Genomic DNA, 23,918 nt, shown 5'->3' on the forward strand with positions numbered 1-23,918 from the left:
GTGGGGGGGTAAATTATGAAGTTAATCTCATTTGCAGAATGTTGTAGATTGCAAATACCTACACGTCTGTCTGTCTGTCTGCCCTGCCAGCCTGTCTGTCTGTCGCTCTATCAGTCTGGACGTCCAGCCGCCCCCAGCTATTTCCTGAAATTACAATGTAACCAGCCAATCAGGGACTGCGTCGTAGTTGCCACTGGCAAAACAGTAATGGCGTCTGCGGTAACATTAATGTTAGTAGAGTAAACAGCCATAAGTGCAGTTATGGCAGAAAAAGACTCAATAACAACAATTAAATAAGAACGAGAGTATAGCACCACCCCATTTTCTCTGTGTAAAAGTGTGAGACGTTTTGACTGTTCTTTTGGATTGGAATTGGTGACACTGATCGGCTGAAGGACTTGTCTGTCAAGACAAGAATCACTGTAGACGGCTGGAAGTCCAGACTGATAGGTAGAGCCAAACAGGATGTGAGGTCACGTGATCAGGATGGCCAAGGCTACAAAAGTGTGTGTGTGTGTGTGTGTGTGTGTGTGTGTGTGTGTGTGTTAGGCGTCCGTGTTGTTGTTGACGTCCATCTTGTTGACCAGCTCGGTGACCAGTTGCTGCAGAGTGTGTGAGCGCAGTTTGCTGACTTCCAGAACGCCTTCGTGGTTCACACTGTCCGTGTCGTCATAGCTCTTCACCACCTGCCAAGCAACCAATCAATCAACCAATTAAACTGTGTTCATACAGGAACACAGCAACATTTTGGGAGATTCTCCTATTTGCCATATTCCCGATAGTAAGATGAGAAGATAGATCACAGAGGGAATATCCGTGCATCAGCTGACGAACTATGCCAAATCGGTACCTCTCAGAAAAAAGACTGAGTGAACATATAAGACACCAAGGAGTTCACACACCCACGCACTCACAAAAAGTTCAAACTAAACTCATTTACAGTAGCAATTGTAGCAGTACACAATCATGTGGTGTACATGCTCAAATGTCCGTGCAGCTTGGTGTATGTGGGGCAAACCAAGCGCGCCCTCAAAGCTACAGTAGGATAGCCAAACCTAAGACTAAAAACTTTCACTATGCCATGGCACGCCACTATGATCAGGCTTCTCTTCTTCTGCGGAATTGAAAAAATCCCCCTACTACCAAGAGGGGGTGATATAGCCTATTGGATTTACACCTTGAACACTATCTAGCTGTCTTAAAGTCAACAGTTTATCCTGTTTCTTGTGATGGTTCTGTGTTTTGTTTATTGTTGCTTTTATTGACGCACTCATTGCATTTTCTATCAATGTATTGCTTATGAATGGTACTTTTTGTCCTTTGAGTAGGCTATGGCCAACTTTTCATTGGCTGTGGGTTGATGACGTAACTATCCTTGCCCCACCAATGAGAGACTTGAGCCATTTCTAAACATGCAGTGAATTCCTGAACATTCCCAGATACTACCCGGTCGGCCTGCATGTTTAGCAACAATTATCCGCTATGAGCGCACTCCCGTGAGCGCGGCACATTACTACCCCAGCCTCTAGTACAAGGTCCACGTCGCTGGCCGGAACATGCCGCGAGCAGGCAAATGGTTAAATGGCACTTTTACAAACCACTAATGTCCCCGTGCTATTTAATAATTTAATAAATGGACGTATACTTGGTTGGATTATTTGGAAGAGAGCCAAATTGTTGAGTAAACAAGTTACAGTTGAATCGTTTCTTTTCCTCCATCTGCCAGTTTGAAAATGCAACAAGGAGATGATAGCCCAATAGCCTGCATTAGGCTATTGGGTGATTATTGGGTGATACTGTAAGTGCCCGCTATTAACGTTCACGTATATTAATTAATCATTCGCGCATATCAATGAATTAACCCTTATACACTGGTAACTAATACTTACCCCTCAATCTTATGCCCCTCCCTCTGTCCAGTTTTGGTCAATTATTTTTCTAATGATAAGAAAGGTAAAAAAAAATCTTTTTTTTCTTTTCTTTTTCCCCCCAAACATTTTACCTTCAGATGAAGCTATACATACCAAAAATATTTATTCATTTTCAGAAATGTAACCCTCTATAAGCCAGTTTGTCTTGACTATAAACAGTTTCACTTGCTGCTTTTTCAGATTTCCACAATCTCTGCACAAAATATAATCCAAAGGGAATGTTTTTGGATTATCACAGTGGGGTCTATGTAAAAGATTATTACCAATATGTATTTTGTTCCATTCTTACTTTTTATTCAGTGACAATAAAAAAAAAAAATGCACTGTATAATTTTTTAGACCATCTAATTGAGCATTTTTGGTCAATTAGAGTGAGTCCTTCTGGGCAAGTACTAACCATTTTTGGCCAACAACAAAAATAGGGGGAGAATCTTTTTTTCCTTTTTTGCTCAATCTCATGTTTGCTCAATCTCATGTCTCAATGTTCATTACTTTTCAGAATTTCAACCCTTTCAATGCCAGTTTTTAGTAATTGACCATTTCCTTGACCGGCCAAGGGTGCATTCTGTCATTCTGATTATGCAGGTCATAAACAGACTCTGTCTAGCCTAGTATGTGCATGATCAGGACACATCGGGATGGGGCTTTGGTGGGGGGGTGGGGGGACAAAAAAACTGGCCTATATTAAAGTCAGCTCAGGTTGTGTGTGTGTGTGTGTGTGTGTGTGTGTGCGCGTGCACAAAAAAAACGTGCCTATATCAAAGTCAGCTCAAGTTGTGTGTGTGTGTGTGCGCGCACACACACACACACACACACACACACACACACACACACACACACACAACTTGAGCTGACTTCGATATAGGCACGTTTTTTTTGTCCCCCCCTCCCCCCAAAACCCCATCCCTAAAATGGTGTTCATATGGATGTGTGTGTGTGTGTGTGTGTGTACACACACACACACACACACACACACACACACACACACACACACACACACACACACACACACACACACACACACACACACACATCCATATGAACACCATTTTAGCTGAAATTATTTATTCCATTGGGCTGTAGTGGTCCATAATGCAGCACAAACAGAAACCAGCTAAATTGATTGCAACAGATGCATGCCATACATGAGAAAATGTTGCAATCTGCTGAAAAATATTAAAAACCATAATTTTGAAGCCTTATGTCCAAAATATCTGGAGGAAGTCATAAAAAAAATGCTTTTTTGTAAAAAGTGTCTTAGAGCTCAAAAATAGCACTTTTTTGCACTTTATAGTGGTTTTCAATGGGGAATTATCTATTCATTTCTGGATAATAACAAAGATGCAGTAAACATTTTTGATTCCCGGGGCCAGAAATGAGCTGAGGCACTGAAGTGTGAAAATCCTTGATATATGCCCCAATCCCCCACCCAATTTCAAAATTCATGGCCATTTGACCATTTATATCACATTTATAACAATGCGAACACAGAAAATTACACTGCACTAGCCCAAAATGTACCAACACGGTATTAAATGAGCAAACTCACGAACAGCGTTTAGTAGGCTACTCGCTTTGATTAGCGAGTGAGGAAAGCCAGGTGGGAGAGATGAGAGAAGCCGGCACACACTCCTCTCTCGACGGACGGGGGCAGCTGAGTGATGCGTTCTTTATAGTGGAAATGTGTTCACCAGCAACACATTTTCGTTCTGAGCTTTTAAAATTGGTTTCTGCTGATCCAGCAGGTTTATTTCAGTAACTGTTGCACTATAAGTTATAAATCAGAAAGACTACATACACTGTCGCCTAAGTGATGTCACTTTCTCTACCGGCAAAGCTGAAGACCGGCGACATGCCACGAGCTTCCACGAGCTATGTAGTTTTTATACTAAACTAACCCCCTACGTTTCAGTTTGATGACAAACTGCGACTTTTTTTACATGCAAAGTTATGTTTTAAATTGACAAAATTAACATTGGCACCCCGTGGCACAATTCAAACGGCATCAAAAAGTAACGTTATTAAGTTCACTTCCATTCATAATTTTTTCAGCACTGGTACAGGGAGAAAGCAGGAAGTGACGTTTCACTTTGGTTCTCTATACAGTAGATAGCATGCCCGACGAGACATAATCCATGGTACTTCAAATGTAGCTACTGCCATCTTTTGGCACTTGTATGTTACTACAAACTGAAGTTGGTGTAGACCATGTCCACTATCAGACTATTATCTATTATCTATCAGCCATTATCTTTGACTATCGGCCACTCTTAGAGGAAATACAGTAATGAATGGATGAGTGTTCAGGTTGACCTTGTACCTTGTTGGTGATGAGAGAGAGGCCGAAGACTCGGAGGCCACAGTGAGCAGCAACCACCACCTCTGGAGCAGTGCTCATACCTGCACAGTACACAATCAATCAATGATTCAATCAATCAAAGTGTATTTATTTAGGCATCCGGGTAGTGTAGCGGTAGATTCCCTGCCACCAACACGAGGGTTGCAGGTTCGCGCCCCCGTGTTACCTCCGGCTTGGTCGGGCATTCATATATGCACGATTGGCTGTGTCTGTGGGTGGGAAGCTGGATTAAGGGTATGTGTCCTGGTCGCTGCACTAGCGCCTCCTCTGGTCGGTCGGTGGGAATAGCGTGATCCTCCCACGTGCTGCGTCCTGCCAGTGAAGCTCCCCGCTGAAAAGAAGTGGCTTGCAACTGCCCATGTGTCAGAGGAGGTATGGTGCTATCCACGGCTCTCCCCAGATTGGCAGAGGGGGTGGAGCAGCGACCGGGGCAGCAGGGGGAAATTGGCCAAGTACAAAAATGGGGGGGGAAATCAGAATTTTTTTATTTATTTAAATATCATATGTAGAGTCAGTGTTTCCCATACATTGATCCATTTTTGGCAGTACACCACACAGATTTTGACCACCACAAATAGATTTTGACTGCTACATAATAATTTCAACTCTTCTTTACCATGCCCGTAGCTACCATTGAGGACACCGAGGTCATGACCTCAGTATTTTCAAAAAAATATATATATATTATTATTTTAATTTTTTTTAGAAAAAATAGCCCCGGCCCCCAGACTTATTCATCCGTCATTGATGTTTTAAAGCCCTCATAAATAACATGATATATGACATAGTTGATCAGAAATGCAACAATTTGCTTCCTCTCTGTGTGCTATATAGAAGGAAGAGACATAACTCACCACAATGTAACATTTTTGCATAGGGGCTAGATTGGGGCTAGACTTTGGGGACAGTTCTATTGAAGTAAATGGGTAAGTAACTCCCCTGTAACTCGTCCATCTACACAGTGTTTGTGTAGATGGACGATTGTATTTAATTGAGCAGTATTCTGCCATATGTGACCTGTATGCAGAATATATATTATGTGGGGAGACATTTATTTTTTGTATCATTGTAAAGCAACAGCACAGTAAAGAGGATATTAATCTAACATGATGTCTGTAGTTCTTTATAGATCTAGCCTCTTAATTTTGCTCTCAAAGTGCACCAGAATGAAGCATTTTACTTTAAAATGGAAAACAATTCTAAACGGGGGGGCCCCCTGGACCCCCCATGCCATGCTAAAATGGCCTCTGTATTTCTCAAACCCTTGGCTACGGGCCTGTTCTTTACTAGTCTCGGTTTCCAGACGTTTGGTGAGCGGCGCCAACAGCGCCACCTTACCACCAAACGTCTGGGAATTTACTGGGTGGGTCTAACTCCCCGGGAGGGGGGGTATCCAACTTCCACGGCTCCACTAATCCTATAATATTCCCATAATAAGAATGAGAAGTGTACGTGTGTGTGTGTGTGCAACTGTGCGTGTGAGTGAGCAGAATTTTGGCCGGCCACAGCTATGTCGTTTTACGTGCGATCGGCCTGAAACTTTTCAGATTTTTTAATTAGGTGATTGCCGTAATTACCTAATGGTGGTCTCGACCTAGTTTCAAGATGAAGACCAGACACGCTGCCTCGCACCACGCGCAATCCTAGTGACCTCACCTCACCATGTAATCCTAGTGTGACGAGCACAAGTGTAATCCCAGTGTGACGTCCGCGTGACGCACTTGCCTATATGACGCCGATAATGTTGTCAGTGCCGAGGCTATGACGTAGCAGTATTTATAGCCATGCTCTGTGGGTCATCGTCCTCTTTCCCTGATCTTCTGGTCGCGGTACCCAAGCTGATCGCATCCCATTCTCTGAAAGCTGCGTTTCGCCATTCTCAAGCTGCCTCATTCCTTCCGATCAAGCCATTCGTCTCCGCGGTATCACTCACCCCCGTTCGCGCTCTCAGCATGTCGAGCTACGAAGTTGAGGACCTCGAGGCGCAGTTCCAATTTGAGGTCGGGCCATCCAGCGCCGACGAGGAGATGCACAATGAATCATCCCAGCCCGGGCACGGGATGCAGCAGGCTTCCCAGCCGCCAGCCCCTTGCGCTCATCAGACGGGGGGCAGACGGCAGCAGGCTCCGACGGCACCGAGTGTATAGGCTGAATTATGCTCACCCTGCCGTGAAGGGCGCGGGGGTGGAGCGAGGGGCGGGCGCGTCAAATTACGTAAATTTGTTGGGCGTGGTTATTCGCTAGCTCCAGCGGCCGCTCGCGTTCTGCCTGATTTTTTTTCTAACAGCGCGAGCTTCTCTCCAAACATGGCCGCATTCAAACCATTGAGCCCTGAACACTGAGCTGTGTTTTCGCCACATTTCTTGACCCATGTGGTAGGCTATAAACTTAGATTTGCAACTGTTCGTTTTTAGTCATTTCACCAAGTAAATGTGTTGTGTTGAGAGCATTATTGAGAGAGATTAAAAGCAGCACAGAGTAGTAGGCTATCAGGGCTGAGTAGTAAAAACGGCTTTCAGTAAAAACAAGTTTGGTGAGTCCTTCATGTGCTGATGTGCGGTCGTTTGAGAGTGAAAGCGCACTCAGTACTGCACAGCGTTTCATTGCGACTTTTCACGGGCTGTTTTCACCATTGTACAATGCTGATCACTTTCTGAGTATAATGGCATCTGCCCCAGCGCGAGGTCTGCACGGTGACTCATGGAGACTCGCGGGGCCCCACCCCCACGGAGCTTTGCTCGAGCATAAGAGCACCTTATCTCGGTCGGTGGATCTCGTCGACGAGAGCGCGCAAGTGGGGCCCGCGCAAGGACGAGCGATAACTCGCAGGCTCGCAAGGGGCGAAGCGGGGAGCGCTCCAGGCCCGAGCAGGAGCATTCGGGAGCGCAGGAGGAGGCAAACGCACGCCCCCGCGAGGAGCGCAGCGGCTCCGAGAGTCGAAGCATACGGCAGGCCAATAGGGCCGAAAATCTCCCTCGAAGCATACGGCAGGCCAATAGGGCCGAAAATCTCCTCAGCTTTTCCATCCTCTGCGGCGCCCAGTCGGCGGGGGTGGGGGGGGGGGGGGGGCTGGCCGCAGCCATGCGATCCAAAGCAGGGACCCTTAGCGAGGTCCAGGAAAAAAAAAAAAAAAAGGCCCGAAAAAGGACCCGCGAGGAAAGTATCAGCATTTCAGTATGAAATCAGCCGATTTACCGGCCCAGTAAAATTCAGTCGTAATCATCTCTTAAATTCATAACATAGCGTCATATATTTTAGCAAGCAAATCTTAATTTTAAATCACGTGGCGTGTATTTCAAAACAATCATCTAACCATCCTCAACGGTCTGCACGTCGCGCGCAAAGGAAACGAGCTGGGCTCAAGTAGCAACGCATTTATCATAGTGAATGGACGAACTCTTGACAACCTGCGGAACTGGTCGCTATATCCTCGCCTATAGCGAAAGAAAGACGGCGGAGCTACATTAAATGTCTCTTCGCATCCAAGATCCGGCACGTTTTAAAGTAAAGTCCGTCAACCTGGGGCATTCGAGAGCAAAATGAAGAGGCTAAATCCATGAAGAACTACTCACATCTCTAAGGCGTCGCGACTTTACAAATAATTAGGCCTAAACAATTAATATTAAACGTAATTACACATCGTGCTCAAATTGCATTCATTGTGTCAAATTTACAATAGTTAATATCCAGCCAGAATCATTGCAAATGGACGTTCAAGGTATCAGCCAGCAATAGCATCCAGTTAACCAATGCCTAATGGCAGCCAGATTCCGTAAAAAAAAACAAAAAAAAAAAACGTTTCCCTTTCTCCGAGATGATGCTCCAGTCATTCAGTCAAATAAATAGAAGCCATGCTGCTCATTAAACATACTCCTCTTTAAATGGCAATGGGTTCCTCCGCGCCGGCGAGTTCACATGCCCAGCGTCATTCGACCCCTCCCGGAACGCGACCCGGTCCGATCTAAAGTTTCACCCCGATCATCAGCTCTCCATGCACCAAGAAATTCGACCCAGACTGGCTCTGGGGGGGTTTAGGGGGTTTATGCAAAGGGCTGAAAGCCGGGATCGTCTTAAAGCCGGGATCGTCTTTCTCAATGCTAGGGGGGTCTTAGCTAAAAGGGGGGTTTTCTTTCTTAACACTAAATCAGCGCGCCAAATTATGCCGGATTGGTCGATCACCCAGCGCCCGCTGCAGCGCTGCGGCCACGCCCGGGGGGCTCCGTAAGTCGCGGCCGCCAAGCCAACCGGTCGGCGACAAGCGTCGCATTCCGCCCAGCGCCCGCTGTAGCGCTGAGGCAAGCAGACCGGTTGGCAGTTTGGGTTTTCTTCCTTTTGGGGGGATTCTCTATTCTAGTCCGAGCAGATGCCCTCTCTCACCGCAAGAAGAGAGGCATCTTAGCGCGGAGTCATTACACCAAAGAACTAGTCGCCATGTTGCCATGCCATCAGAATTAGTTGCCATACCGTCCCATGCCATATATCTCATCCCTCTGCCATACTTGAATAAAGCTTGCTTGTTAAAACTCTACCCTCTGGTCTCTCATGATTGAAATGGTGGTCTCGACCTAGTTTCAAGATGAAGACCAGACACGCTGCCTCGCACCACGCGCAATCCTAGTGACCTCACCTCACCATGTAATCCTAGTGTGACGAGCACAAGTGTAATCCCAGTGTGACGTCCGCGTGACGCACTTGCCTATATGACGCCGATAATGTCGTCAGTGCCGAGGCTATGACGTAGCAGTATTTATAGCCATGCTCTGTGGGTCATCGTCCTCTTTCCCTGATCTTCTGGTCGCGGTACCCAAGCTGATCGCATCCCATTCTCTGAAAGCTGCGTTTCGACCCACCCACCTCCCCAGGCCATCACCAATGTCTTGACTCCTGAAGAATCCCTGGGGGGATTCTCTATTCTAGTCCGAGCAGATGCCCTCTCTCACCGCAAGAAGAGAGGCATCTTAGCGCGGAGTCATTACGCCAAAGAACTAGTCGCCATGCTGCCATGCCATCAGAATTAGTTGCCATACCGTCCCATGCCATAGATCTCATCGCTCTGCCATACTTGAATAAAGCTTGCTTGTTAAAACTCTACCCTCTGGTCTCTCATGATTGAAATGATATGATGTCATCAGTGATGTCATCCTTCCTGTCATATACATACAGAGGATACTACACAAACACAGCATGTATTTAGACTGGGAGGAAACCCAAACAAACATGGGGAGAACAAACAAACTCCACACAGAAAGGACCGGGCTGGAGATTCGAACCCACGACCAGATGCTGTGAGGTGATAGTGCTAACCACTGAGCCACTGTGCCACCCATAAACTGTCTATGTGTGTGTGTGTGTGTGTGTGTGTGTCGTACCCACGGCGTCGACGCCCAGTCTGTGCAGCAGTCTGGCCTCAGCAATGGTTTCAAAGTTCGGCCCGCCCACAGCGGCGTACACACCCTCCTGGAGCAGGCTGGCCACGCCCATCTGTTTCCCCGCCTCCAGAGCCAGGCTGATCAGACGCCGGTCATAACACCCCGACATGGCCGGGAACCGCGGCCCGAACCTACACACAAACAATAAACAACAATACCAACTATAATACTAACAAAATTGCAATGAACAATAAACACTATGCAATAGACAAAAACAACAAGAACAATGCAAGAACTTACAACAACAATCAGAAACAACACTAACAACATAATAAACAATAAACGAGGATACAACGGACCTTTCCTAATTCTCTTTCCTAATTCTCTTTCCCAATTGCTCTAAAGGCAGAACCTCTGTGAATTTTCCCCTTTCCATGCATTCACTTTCCTGTTACCATGTGTAACGGGTTTAATCTTCACGTATGAATTTAACCAAAACACCACTATTTTCCTCGTTTTGTGTATGTGAATGTTTTGTTTGAGTGCTCTGTTGTTGTTGCGTGTGAACGCACCCCAGTGGTGACGTCGCTTAGTGCACATGCGCACAGCTCCAGGAACTCGGTTGGATGGGAGAATGGATCGAGATAGACGTGCCGCTGATATCTCTGCATGAGAATACGCTTTTATTTATTGCTTATTGTTTGTTTTGTATCAGCGTTTTATGGGAAACCGCTTTTTATTTATTTTTGTAATACAGTAAAGAGAGTTTGAGACCCAGTACTGCCTCTTGCCTCCTGAGTGTCACCACACACGTATGTAATAGCCAGAACACAACGCAGACGAAACACACCGGCTACACATGCATTCACTTTCCTGTCACCATGCATTCACTTTCCTGTTGAGGAAGTTGATCTGATGTTAGCCACGTTAGCTAGCATTTTGCTAACATTAGCTAAGTTAAGATGTGACTATATACAATGTGATACCAATGTAATATGACATAACATTACCTTACCTTTGAACAGATTGGTGATATCCACATAGTAAAAGGTAATAGTAAAGCTGTGTTCACACCAAGATATTTATTTTTCGCTCTGTCGTTTAGAATCGCTCTGTCGCTCTGTTTAAATCGCTCATCAACAGGCACACGATTTGACGGACATGTGGGGGCTATAATAACGTTACGCAATGTCATGATATTTGTCCACTACGAGCCACCGTCATTGTTTACAAGCTAAAGCCTATCAGCGTGCCCCTAATGCGAGCTCCATACCGGTAGGACAGACTTCACTTCATGTCAGCTGTCAGCCTGTCAATGCGGTTTGTTGCCACACAATAAACCAGCGGTTTGTTCCAAGCCAGTGTGATCCTTGACTCGCTCTCACACGGCAGCCAATCAGCGTCGAACAGCGAGCGACTGATGCCAGCATATTTTCTCTCGAGTTGGGATATTTCATCTCGGGCGACGAGCGAATTTTCTCCCTATCGTCTCTGTCGCTCAGACGCCCAGCGATTTTTCTCCCAGGCGAATATACGCTCAATCGCTCGTTTGCATTGACTTTGTATGTAAACTCGACGCCAGCGAAAAACTTCAATAGGTCGGTGTGAACGCAGCTTAACAGGAAAAGGGGAAGTTGGCCAAGGTTCTGCCAGGTACTAAGCTTGCTCAACTGTTATTGGAGCACAGATTGAAGAGGGGCGGGACTTAGGAAATGTCAATTAGGCTAACAACAAACTACAAAATGCTAACAATGACACACCGACGTGTGTGTGTGTGTGTGTGTGTGTGTGTGTGTTACTTGTCGTCGTTGGCTCCGGTCAGTGGGTTCAGACCGACCAATCCAGGGAAGTTAATGTGGTCTTTGATGATCATAATGTCACCGGGCTGGAGGCCGTCAGCCAATGAGCCGGCAGCATTCGTCACGATCAGAGTATCCACCCCCAATAGCTTAAATACACGTACGGGAAACGTAGTCTGACAGATAGACAGGCAGACAGACAGACAGTCAGGCAGACAGACAGTCAGGGGTGTATGGCTCTATGTGTGTATGTGTCAGGGTTTAAGGTTGTATGTGTGTATGTGTCAGGGGTTTAAGGCTGTATGTGTGTATGTTCAGGGGTTTAAGGCTGTATGTGTGTATGTGTCAGGGGTTTAAGGCTGTATGTGTGTATGTGTCAGGGGTTTAAGGCTGTATGTGTGTATGTGTCAGGGGTTTATGGCTGTATGTGTGTATGTGTCAGGGGTTTAAGGCTGTATGTGTGTATGTGTCAGGGGTTTAAGGTTGTATGTGTGTATGTTCAGGGGTTTAAGGCTGTATGTGTGTATGTGTCAGGGGTTTAAGGCTGTATGTGTGTATGTGTCAGGGGTTTAAGGCTGTATGTGTGTATGTGTCAGGGGTTTAAGGCTGTATGTGTGTATGTGTCAGGGGTTTATGGCTGTATGTGTGTATGTGTCAGGGGTTTAAGGTTGTATGTGTGTATGTGTCAGGGGTTTATGGCTGTATGTGTGTATGTGTCAGGGGTGTAAGGCTGTATGTGTGTATGTGTCAGGGGTTTAAGGCTGTATCTGTGTATGTGTCAGGGTTTAAGGCTGTATGTGTGTATGTGTCAGGGGTTTATGGCTGTATGTGTGTATGTGTCAGGGGTTTAAGGTTGTATGTGTGTATGTGTCAGGGTTTAAGGTTGTATGTGTGTATGTGTCAGGGGTTTAAGGCTGTATGTGTGTATGTGTCAGGGGTTTAAGGCTGTATGTGTGTATGTGTCAGGGGTTTAAGGTTGTATGTGTGTATGTGTCAGGGTTTAAGGTTGTATGTGTGTATGTGTCAGGGGTTTAAGGCTGTATGTGTGTATGTGTCAGGGGTTTATGGCTGTATGTGTGTATGTGTCAGGGGTTTAAGGCTGTATGTGTGTATGTGTCAGGGTTTAAGGCTGTATGTGTGTATGTGTCAGGGGTTTAAGGCTGTATGTGTGTATGTGTCAGGGGTTTAAGGTTGTATGTGTGTATGTGTCAGGGGTTTAAGGCTGTATGTGTGTATGTGTCAGGGGTTTAAGGTTGTATGTGTGTATGTGTCAGGGGTTTATGGCTGTATGTGTGTATGTGTCAGGGGTTTAAGGCTGTATGTGTGTATGTGTCAGGGGTTTAAGGCTGTATGTGTGTATGTGTCAGGGGTTTAAGGCTGTATGTGTGTATGTGTCAGGGGTTTAAGGCTGTATGTGTGTATGTGTCAGGGGTTTATGGCTGTATGTGTGTATGTGTCAGGGGTTTATGGCTGTATGTGTGTATGTGTCAGGGGTTTAAGGCTGTATGTGTGTATGTTCAGGGGTTTAAGGCTGTATGTGTGTATGTGTCAGGGGTTTAAGGCTGTATGTGTGTATGTGTCAGGGGTTTAAGGCTGTATGTGTGTATGTGTCAGGGGTTTATGGCTGTATGTGTGTATGTGTCAGGGGTTTAAGGCTGTATGTGTGTATGTTCAGGGGTTTAAGGCTGTATGTGTGTATGTGTCAGGGGTTTAAGGCTGTATGTGTGTATGTGTCAGGGGTTTAAGGCTGTATGTGTGTATGTGTCAGGGGTTTATGGCTGTATGTGTGTATGTGTCAGGGGTTTAAGGCTGTATGTGTGTATGTTCAGGGGTTTAAGGCTGTATGTGTGTATGTGTCAGGGGTTTATGGCTGTATGTGTGTATGTGTCAGGGGTGTATGGCTCTATGGGTGTATGTGTCAGGGTTTAAGGTTGTATGTGTGTATGTGTCAGGGGTTTAAGGCTGTATGTGTGTATGTTCAGGGGTTTAAGGCTGTATGTGTGTATGTGTCAGGGGTTTAAGGCTGTATGTGTGTATGTGTCAGGGGTTTAAGGCTGTATGTGTGTATGTGTCAGGGGTTTATGGCTGTATGTGTGTATGTGTCAGGGGTTTAAGGCTGTATGTGTGTATGTTCAGGGGTTTAAGGCTGTATGTGTGTATGTGTCAGGGGTTTAAGGCTGTATGTGTGTATGTGTCAGGGGTTTAAGGCTGTATGTGTGTATGTTCAGGGGTTTAAGGCTGTATGTGTGTATGTGTCAGGGGTTTATGGCTGTATGTGTGTATGTGTCGGGTTTAAGGCTGTATGTGTGTATGTTCAGGGGTTTAAGGCTGTATGTGTGTATGTGTCAGGGGTTTAAGGCTGTATGTGTGTATGTGTCAGGGGTTTAAGGCTGTATGTGTGTATGTTCAGGGGTTTAAGGCTGTATGTGTGTATGTGTCAGGGGTTTAAGGCTGTATGTGTGTATGTGTCAGGGGTTTATGGCTGTATGTGTGTATGTGTCAGGGGTTTATGGCTGTATGTGTGTATGTGTCAGGGGTGTAAGGCTGTATGTGTGTATGTGTCAGGGGTTTAAGGCTGTATGTGTGTATGTGTCATGGGTGTAAGGCTGTATGTGTGTATGTGTCAGGGGTTTAAGGCTGTATGTGTGTATGTGTCAGGGGTTTATGGCTGTATGTGTGTATGTGTCAGGGGTTTAAGGTTGTATGTGTGTATGTGTCAGGGGTTTATGGCTGTATGTGTGTATGTGTCAGGGGTTTAAGGTTGTATGTGTGTATGTGTCATGGGTTTAAGGCTGTATGTGTGTATGTGTCAGGGGTTTATGGCTGTATGTGTGTATGTGTCAGGGGTTTAAGGTTGTATGTGTGTATGTGTCAGGGGTTTAAGGTTGTATGTGTGTATGTGTCAGGGGTTTAAGGCTGTATGTGTGTATGTGTCAGGGGTTTAAGGCTGTATGTGTGTATGTGTCAGGGGTTTAAGGCTGTATGTGTGTATGTGTCAGGGGTTTAAGGCTGTATGTGTGTATGTGTCAGGGGTTTAAGGTTGTATGTGTGTATGTGTCAGGGGTTTAAGGCTGTATGTGTGTATGTTCAGGGGTTTAAGGCTGTATGTGTGTATGTGTCAGGGGTTTAAGGCTGTATGTGTGTATGTGTCAGGGGTTTAAGGCTGTATGTGTGTATGTTCAGGGGTTTAAGGCTGTATGTGTGTATGTGTCAGGGGTTTAAGGCTGTATGTGTGTATGTGTCAGGGGTTTATGGCTGTATGTGTGTATGTGTCAGGGGTTTATGGCTGTATGTGTGTATGTGTCAGGGGTGTAAGGCTGTATGTGTGTATGTGTCAGGGGTTTATGGCTGTATGTGTGTATGTGTCAGGGGTTTAAGGCTGTATGTGTGTATGTGTCAGGGGTTTATGGCTGTATGTGTGTATGTGTCAGGGGTTTAAGGCTGTATGTGTGTATGTGTCAGGGGTTTATGGCTGTATGTGTGTATGTGTCAGGGGTTTAAGGTTGTATGTGTGTATGTGTCAGGGGTTTATGGCTGTATGTGTGTATGTGTCAGGGGTTTAAGGTTGTATGTGTGTATGTGTCATGGGTTTAAGGCTGTATGTGTGTATGTGTCAGGGGTTTATGGCTGTATGTGTGTATGTGTCAGGGGTTTAAGGTTGTATGTGTGTATGTGTCAGGGGTTTAAGGTTGTATGTGTGTATGTGTCAGGGGTTTAAGGCTGTATGTGTGTATGTGTCAGGGGTTTAAGGCTGTATGTGTGTATGTGTCAGGGGTTTAAGGCTGTATGTGTGTATGTGTCAGGGGTTTAAGGCTGTATGTGTGTATGTGTCAGGGGTTTAAGGTTGTATGTGTGTATGTGTCAGGGGTTTAAGGCTGTATGTGTGTATGTTCAGGGGTTTAAGGCTGTATGTGTGTATGTGTCAGGGGTTTAAGGCTGTATGTGTGTATGTGTCAGGGGTTTAAGGCTGTATGTGTGTATGTTCAGGGGTTTAAGGCTGTATGTGTGTATGTGTCAGGGGTTTAAGGCTGTATGTGTGTATGTGTCAGGGGTTTATGGCTGTATGTGTGTATGTGTCAGGGGTTTATGGCTGTATGTGTGTATGTGTCAGGGGTGTAAGGCTGTATGTGTGTATGTGTCAGGGGTTTAAGGCTGTATGTGTGTATGTGTCATGGGTGTAAGGCTGTATGTGTGTATGTGTCAGGGGTTTAAGGCTGTATGTGTGTATGTGTCAGGGGTTTATGGCTGTATGTGTGTATGTGTCAGGGGTTTAAGGTTGTATGTGTGTATGTGTCAGGGGTTTATGGCTGTATGTGTGTATGTGTCAGGAGTTTAAGGTTGTATGTGTGTATGTGTCATGGGTTTAAGGCTGTATGTGTGTATGTGTCAGGGGTTTATGGCTGTATGTGTGTATGTGTCAGGGGTTTAAGGTTGTATGTGTGTATGTGTCAGGGGTTTAAGGTTGTATGTGTGTATGTGTCAGGGGTTTAAGGCTGTATGTGTGTATGTGTCAGGGGTTTAAGGCTGTATGTGTGTATGTGTCAGGGGTTTAAGGCTGTATGTGTGTATGTGTCAGGGGTTTAAGGCTGTATGTGTGTATGTGTCAGGGGTTTAAGGTTGTATGTGTGTATGTGTCAGGGGTTTAAGGCTGTATGTGTGTATGTGTCAGGGGTTTAAGGTTGTATGTGTGTATGTGTCATGGGTTTAAGGCTGTATGTGTGTATGTGTCAGGGGTTTAAGGTTGTATGTGTGTATGTGTCAGGGGTTTAAGGCTGTATGTGTGTATGTGTCAGGGGTTTATGGCTGTATGTGTGTATGTGTCAGGGTTTAAGGCTGTATGTGTGTATGTGTCAGGGTTTAAGGCTGTATGTGTGTATGTGTCAGGGGTTTATGGCTGTATGTGTGTATGTGTCAGGGGTTTAAGGCTGTATGTGTGTATGTGTCAGGGGTTTATGGCTGTATGTGTGTATGTGTCAGGGGTTTAAGGTTGTATGTGTGTATGTGTCAGGGGTTTAAGGCTGTATGTGTGTATGTGTCAGGGGTTTATGGCTGTATGTGTGTATGTGTCAGGGGTTTAAGGTTGTATGTGTGTATGTGTCAGGGGTTTAAGGCTGTATGTGTGTATGTGTCAGGGGTTTAAGGCTGTATGTGTGTATGTGTCAGGGGTTTATGGCTGTATGTGTGTATGTGTCAGGGGTTTAAGGTTGTATGTGTGTATGTGTCAGGGGTTTATGGCTGTATGTGTGTATGTGTCAGGGGTTTAAGGTTGTATGTGTGTATGTGTCATGGGTTTAAGGCTGTATGTGTGTATGTGTCAGGGGTTTATGGCTGTATGTGTGTATGTGTCAGGGGTTTAAGGTTGTATGTGTGTATGTGTCAGGGGTTTAATGTTGTATGTGTGTATGTGTCAGGGGTTTAAGGCTGTATCTGTGTATGTGTTAGATAGACCAGCTAATGAAACCCTATTTTTCACCATTAGGTGTCAGGCTTTAGCAAAGATTTTAGGTGCGGTGCAGTTACACTTTAAAATGTGTGTGTATGTAATGTATGTGCATGCATGCCTGTGTGGGTGTGTGTGTGTATACCTTGCAGAGTGAGTGTCCCTCGTACATGTGGAACCGACCCTGCATGCACACACACGACTTCCCCTTTAGCTCGCCGAACACCAGCCGACCTGCATGACCCTGCACTGGAACACACACACACACACACACACACACACACACACACACACACACACACACACACACACACACACACACACACAGACACACACTCTGTATGACCCTGCACTGCAACACACACACACACACGCTCTGCATGACCCTGCACTGCAACACACACGCTCTGCATGACCCTGCGCTGCAACGAACACACAAACACACACGCTCTGCATGACCCTGCGCTGCAACACACACACACATGCTCTGCATGACGCTGCGCTGCAACACACACACACACACACACACACTCTGCATGACCCTGCACTGCAACCCACACACACACACACACACTGCATGACCCTGCACTGCAACACACACATGCACACACACACACTCTGCATGACCCTGCACTGCAACACACACATGCACACACGCACACACACACTCTGCATGACCCGACACTGCAACACACACATGCACACACGCTCACAAATAACACCAGCCGACCTGCATGACCCTGCACTGCAACACACACACACACACACACACACACACACACACACACACACACACACACACACACACACACACACACACACACACACACACACACACACACATGCTCTGCATGACCCTGCACTGCAACACACACACACACACACACACACACACACACACACACACACACACACACACACATGCTCTGCATGACCCTGCACTGCAACACACACATGCACACACACACACACACACACTCTGCATGACCCGACACTGCAACACACACACACACACACACGCTCACAAATAACACCAGCCGACCTGCATGACCCTGCACTGAAACACACACACACGGCCATGGAAACGGTTCCCTTTCTCCTCACATGTGGAGGAGCAGGGTAGTGCCATTAAAACCCTGCATTTTGTACTTTTTATTTTGTATGTCAAAAGCAGTTTTTAATATAATGATTAATCGATTAATTGATCGTTAACCTGACCAATTAATCGATTAAGGAAATTTATAAAAATGTGCATCCCTACTTAAAATGGATTGTTTTGTTGTTAATTTTACTTACTGTTGACGAATGGTTGGAAGAAGGAATAAACAAACAAGCTGCTGGTTTCATCTGGCAGCGTCAGGTTAGGACGGTGATGTATCAGACTGAAAATAATACTGCCTGTCTGAGATGAAAGAGGATTGAGAGGCGGGCCATAGCGTGTCTGTTGATGATTTGATTTGACAGTTCTGGGCACTGGAGTTGGCGTTGGCCAATCCTGGCGTGTTCCGCCCCCAAATCGAGTGTGTTCTGGCGCTAAAGCGAGTGGGTTCTGGGACAACCAGGCTCTCTGGCGCACGCCAGTTACGTTAACTTTTAGGAGCAGCGCGGTAAATACAATATTCCTGGAATGTGAGTTAAATGAACCAGTTACATGTCCTCTGCATTCTACATCAGTTGAAGACATTAGTTTGTTTTATTTTGTATGTTACATACTTATTGGCCACGTTATTAGTTAGTTTATGGGCTAGAAATTCTGTGGGCTTACAGGCAATATTTGCCTGCAGAATTTTGGCCGCTGCTGTTCTCTGCTGAACAGACCGGCCGGTGGAGTGATATTTTAGTGATGAGGCCGTTCTTAAATGAACGATTTAGGAACGGCTAGGTGTGCTGTTATGCTCATTTGAGAACGGTCCTTGACCAATCAGATTGCTTGGTCGGAACTACATGTTGTATAATGAGCAGTTTCATACAAAACTAAATGTTAGCCTACGTTTCAGTTTTATGACAAACTGCGGCTTTCTTGACATGCAACGTTATCTTTTAAATGGAGGAAAAATCACACGTGTACTTCATGGCACAATTCAAACAGGATAAAAAAATTATTGTCTTTGGCTGTTCAACACCACTCATATTTCTTTCTATGCTGGCGCGTGTGCTGAAGCAGGAAGTGGGCGTGAATTTGGCTCCCTATAACACTGAGGGGCCTGAAAAAGTGGTCGAATTTGATGCATGAGAATGTGTGTGTGTGTGTGTGTGTGTGTGTGTGTGTGTGTGTGTGTGTGTGTGTGTGTGTGTGTGTGTGTGTGTGTGTGTGTGTGTGTGTGTACCTGTGCTCTGGGGGAAGCCGGGGATGTCAGAGTAATTGAACGCATCCTGACACTTGAGGGCGTCAGCAAGCACGCCCAGACCTGACCCGCAGATGATGGCCACCTGGGGGCGGTGCTTTGTCTGAGACCTCAGCCAATCAGCTGTCTTCTGGTACTCGTCATGACTGCCAAACAGGAAGTGGAGAGGGTAAAATTTAACGCACACACACACACACACACACACACACACACACCTCAAACATACACAACCGTACCAGTAGCAGTTGTAGCCTACTAGTGCTTGCAGGAACAGCACTGTGTGCCCTCAAGGTATGATTAGTGTCCTCTAGACTGAGAGGGTGGCGTCAGCGGAGGACCAAAATGCGTGACTCATTAGCCAATGAACAGCCAGGAAGGGGTCTCGCGCTACTTTTGAATGCTAAAATAAAGCTGATAATGTACAATTTGATAAAAAAAAAAGAAAAAAAAATTCAAAGTACAACACAAACTGTCCATTTTGCTTCAACTCGACAGTGCTGCTTAATCCAGGACCTTATTTCCTGGAACTCTTGAGAGTAAAAAACTGGTCCATTGGAGTGAATGGAGATGTCGCGACACTTCTATATACAAGGCTCTGGGTATGATGCTGCGTTCCAGACACCTCGGAACTTGGAGGGGAAAAAACGACTCCGACTTGTTAAAAATGAATTGAACCGTCGTCCAACTCAGAATTGCAGGTGAGAAATTCAGGTAGCATCATTTCAGAGCTCGACATTTGACATCAATAACAACATCAAACATGACATCAAACATCAAACCATCAATAATGGAGGATGAAAGTTTTTGTTGACGTTTGAACACATAATTTGATGTGTCATTGTGTATGGTTTATATTTTGCTCTGATTATAGACTATTTCAAATTGAGAACATAAACAGTGATAAATATATGAGTGGTACCGACAAGTGAAATTGTTTGCTTTGGCCCGAGGTTACAAAAACAAAAACAAAAATCACTAAGATCTAAAATTCGACTTGTGGAGTTCTCCTTCATACAAGCTGATAATTGAACTCCATTGAAGTCAAACTCATACGTCCATCCACTACCTGGTGACAGCACCCTGTCTGTCCACTGAGCTGCTCCACTATACTGAATACTCCTTTCTGATTGGCTGAAGGGTGTCCAGAGCTGCTCCACTATACTGAATACTCCTTTCTGATTGGCTGAAGGGTGTCCTGACCTGCTCGACTATACTGAATACTCCATTCTGATTGGCTGAAGGGTGTCCAGAGCTGCTCCACTATACTGAATACTCCTTTCTGATTGGCTGAAGGGTGTCCAGAGCTGCTCCACTATACTGAATACTCCTTTCTGATTGGCTGAAGGGTGTCCTGAGCTGCTCCACTATACTGAATACTCCATTCTGATTGGCTGAAAGGTTTCCAGAGCTGCTCCACTATACTGAATACTCCATTCTGATTGGCTGAAAGGTTTCCAGAGCTGCTCCACTACTGACTACTCCATTCTGATTGGCTGATTGGTGTCCATTTATTCCTGATAATGGGCACCGACAGTAAGTAGTTCAGGTCAAACTGTCTATTCTATATAAATATGCTGGCATCAGATGTGCATCTGTGCATGGCAACTGTAACTAACGCACAAGCTGCAGTCATCAGTGCCCCATCCTCTAAACACCACAAGATGGCGACTGTAACACACAAGCTACAGTCATTGTTTTGGCGATACTGTATGTTTCAAATTCACTCTGGATCTGTTCCCGTACTGCCATGTCATTCAGGATACTCATATTAAGTCTCCAGAGTGTACTTTTCTGTCGATTAGCTCGATATAGAGTAAGGTATACTCCTGAGTGATCAGATAAATATATAGAGTAAGGTATACTCCTGAGTGATCAGATAAATATATAGAGTAAGGTATACTCCTGAGTGATCAGATAAATATATAGAGTAAGGTATACTCCTGAATGATCAGATCCCTAATTCCTATATTACAGCCTTTGATTCGATGTCTGTCCGAATTATACATAAACAGGTAATCAATTCTTGTGTTACGGGGTAGAATCATTGCTCTCACGGTTTCTTGGAAAAAGGACAAACAGAAAAGCCTATCTGATTTACAAAAGGAAATGAATTTGTTAGAGATTAGACATTCTGAACAAAAATACCCACAAATATTGAATCAATTAAACAAAGTTAAACAACAAAAGACCTAAATGGGATATAAAGAAAGAGAAAAATTACTCAAGCTTGCCAAACAAAGGTACTACGAGACAGGACCTAAAGCAATGAAACTCCTATCCTGGAGAATACGAAAACAAACCAGAAGTACAATTAATAAAATCAGGAACCCTAAAACGCAAGATGTTTGCAGCAAATTAGAAGACATCCAACGAGCCTTTGAAATATATTACAAAGATCTATACACCCAACCACCTAGGGCTGATATTACAACAATAGAGACATTTCTAAGCCCTTTGGACTTACCATCTATAGCAATGGTTCCCAACCTTAGGGGCGCAACCCTAAGTGTGGTCGCCTGGATTTAAAATAGGGTAGCCTGAAATTTCTAAAAACAAAAAACAAAAAAAAACACCACACACAATTTAATACTACCGAAGATGATTAGTGTCACTTGCGATTTTGTTTTTGTTTAAAGTGATAATCTCTAAGATTTCAGTTTTGTTCTTTTGGGTGACACCTATGGTGATGAGTGGTAATTGCAGGTGAGATCCAAACAGTGTTGCATTATGTGACATTACTAATGTCACATAATGTCACTATATACTGCAAAGGCTTCCATCAATGGACCATAGCCTCAATCAACATTGTGAGTGACTCTTATTCTTATATATTTTTTATTTAGATGAAAATCTTTGAGATTATAACTTTAAATCAGGATTTTGAGAATAAAGTGAGAATTCTGAGATTAAAGTCAGAATTCCGAGTTACTGTCAGAATTTTTAGATTAAAGTCAGAATTCTCAGATTAAAGTCAGAATTCTCAGATTAAAGTCAGAATTCTCAGATAAAAGTCAGAATTTTGTGGGGAAAAGAAGCATACTATGTGACATCACTGACGATGTCACTGATGATATTAAAGTAGAGTCACAAGCAAAAAAAGGTTGTGAAACCATCTATAGGAAGTCAACAGAACAAATCACTGGTGGGCCACCAGTGAGTTGGCCAGTAAGGGTGTTGTGGTTGGGCCAGCTGGAGAGCTGTTTTCTATCCCCGGCGTACATTTCAAACCATAAGTCACCATACGTTTGTTATTTAAGCCTAACCTAGACCATAACCCTAACCTTAACCAATGTATTTTACTTACCTAAACATAACCAACATTGTTCAAGTTGTTTTATTTGTGTTTAACGTGGGAAAGGCGGCAATGTTTTAAAATTATTATATATTATTATGATATATTTCAAATTAAATTTGAAATATGGTAACATTACCTGGTAATGTTACCATGGTGATGGGCTGAAAGAGAAGGTAAAGTTACCATGGTAACGGGCTGAAAGAGAAGCGCTTCTTACCTGATCTGCTCTTTGCTGTGCATGGCGGATGGATGGCAGATGTGTGTGTGTGTGGTAGAGAGAGAGAGAGAGCGAGTGAAGCTGGCTGGTGTCAGGCGGCCTACATATGCCTCGCTCGCTCACATGCTCCTGATTGTCCAGCATCACCGTGTGTGTGTGTGTGTGTGTGTGTGTGTGTGTGTGTGTGTGTGTTTCTCATCACGTTCTGCATAACGCCCCTTTAACAGAAACGTGACTCCAGATTTGGTTCAGTCGAGGTCACTTTAATTAACTTGACATCTGACTCTCTCTCTCTCTCACTGTCTCTTTCTCTCTTTCTCTCTCGCTGTCTCTTTCTCTTTCTCTCTTTCTCTCTCTCTTGCTGTCTCTTTCTCTCGCTCCTCATGTCAATGAGCTGACTATGTGATGTATTAAATAATGATGAATAATTAAATGTTATTTTACAGTAGCTATAGCAACATGGTTCCTAAGCAGGAATAGTGACTTTTTGTTCAAACTTTTTCTTCTGTCTTTCTCCCCACTTACATGCTTCCTCCGATACATGTGCAGTCACCAGCTGCTTCTTTTCACCTAACAGCGAGGAGTTTCACTGGCAGGACGTAGCACATGGGAGGATCATGCTATTCCCCCCAGTTCCCCTCCCCCTGAAACAGGCACCCCGACCGGCCAGATGAGGCACTAGTGCAGCAACCATACACCAACGGCTTCCCACCCGCAGACACTGCCAGTTGTGCCTGTATGGACGCCCGACCAAGCCAGAGGTAACACAGGGGCTTGAACCTGCAACCCTCGTGTTGGTAGGCAGGGAGGTTGGGAGTGGCAGAGCTCAGCCAATCAGAAGCGGGTGTTTATGAGCAGCAGCTCGTTGGTCGGCTCAGTTTTAATTGAACAGCCACGCTGCATCTCATGACCACACACACACACACACACACACACACACACACACACACACACACACACACACGTGCTAAACTGAAAGACACAATTAAAGGAGAAAAGAGAGACAGAAAGTTTGGCACGTGCTCCTGTGTGTGTTGTGTGTGCATGTGTGTTAGTGTGTGTGTGTGCGCATGTGTGCAGTGTGCACGCATAGCATAGGCGATTCTAGGCTTTCCAACTGGGGGGTGCACAATCATGGTCCAAAGTGAACCCAGACTGAGGGG

At 45.0% G+C, this 23,918-nt stretch overlaps 1 protein-coding gene across 1 annotated transcript; it reads right to left on the reverse strand.

Annotated features, from left to right (window-relative positions):
- Nucleotides 1–545: 545 nt before the first annotated feature.
- On the reverse strand, nucleotides 546–22,778 carry pnp4a (purine nucleoside phosphorylase 4a; the record flags this gene model as incomplete). The annotated part of the gene is made up of 7 exons (XM_083661633.1): nucleotides 546–686; nucleotides 4,252–4,331; nucleotides 9,660–9,850; nucleotides 11,459–11,634; nucleotides 17,044–17,147; nucleotides 19,226–19,389; nucleotides 22,756–22,778. The coding sequence occupies 7 exons, from the start codon at nucleotides 22,776–22,778 to the stop codon at nucleotides 546–548; spliced, it is 879 nt and encodes a 292-aa protein (XP_083517759.1).
- Nucleotides 22,779–23,918: the final 1,140 nt, after the last annotated feature.

The sequence above is a fragment of the Poromitra crassiceps genome (assembly GCF_964638095.1).
Source record: "Poromitra crassiceps genome assembly, chromosome: 27".
In the NCBI taxonomy this organism is placed as follows: Eukaryota; Metazoa; Chordata; class Actinopteri; order Beryciformes; family Melamphaidae; genus Poromitra; species Poromitra crassiceps.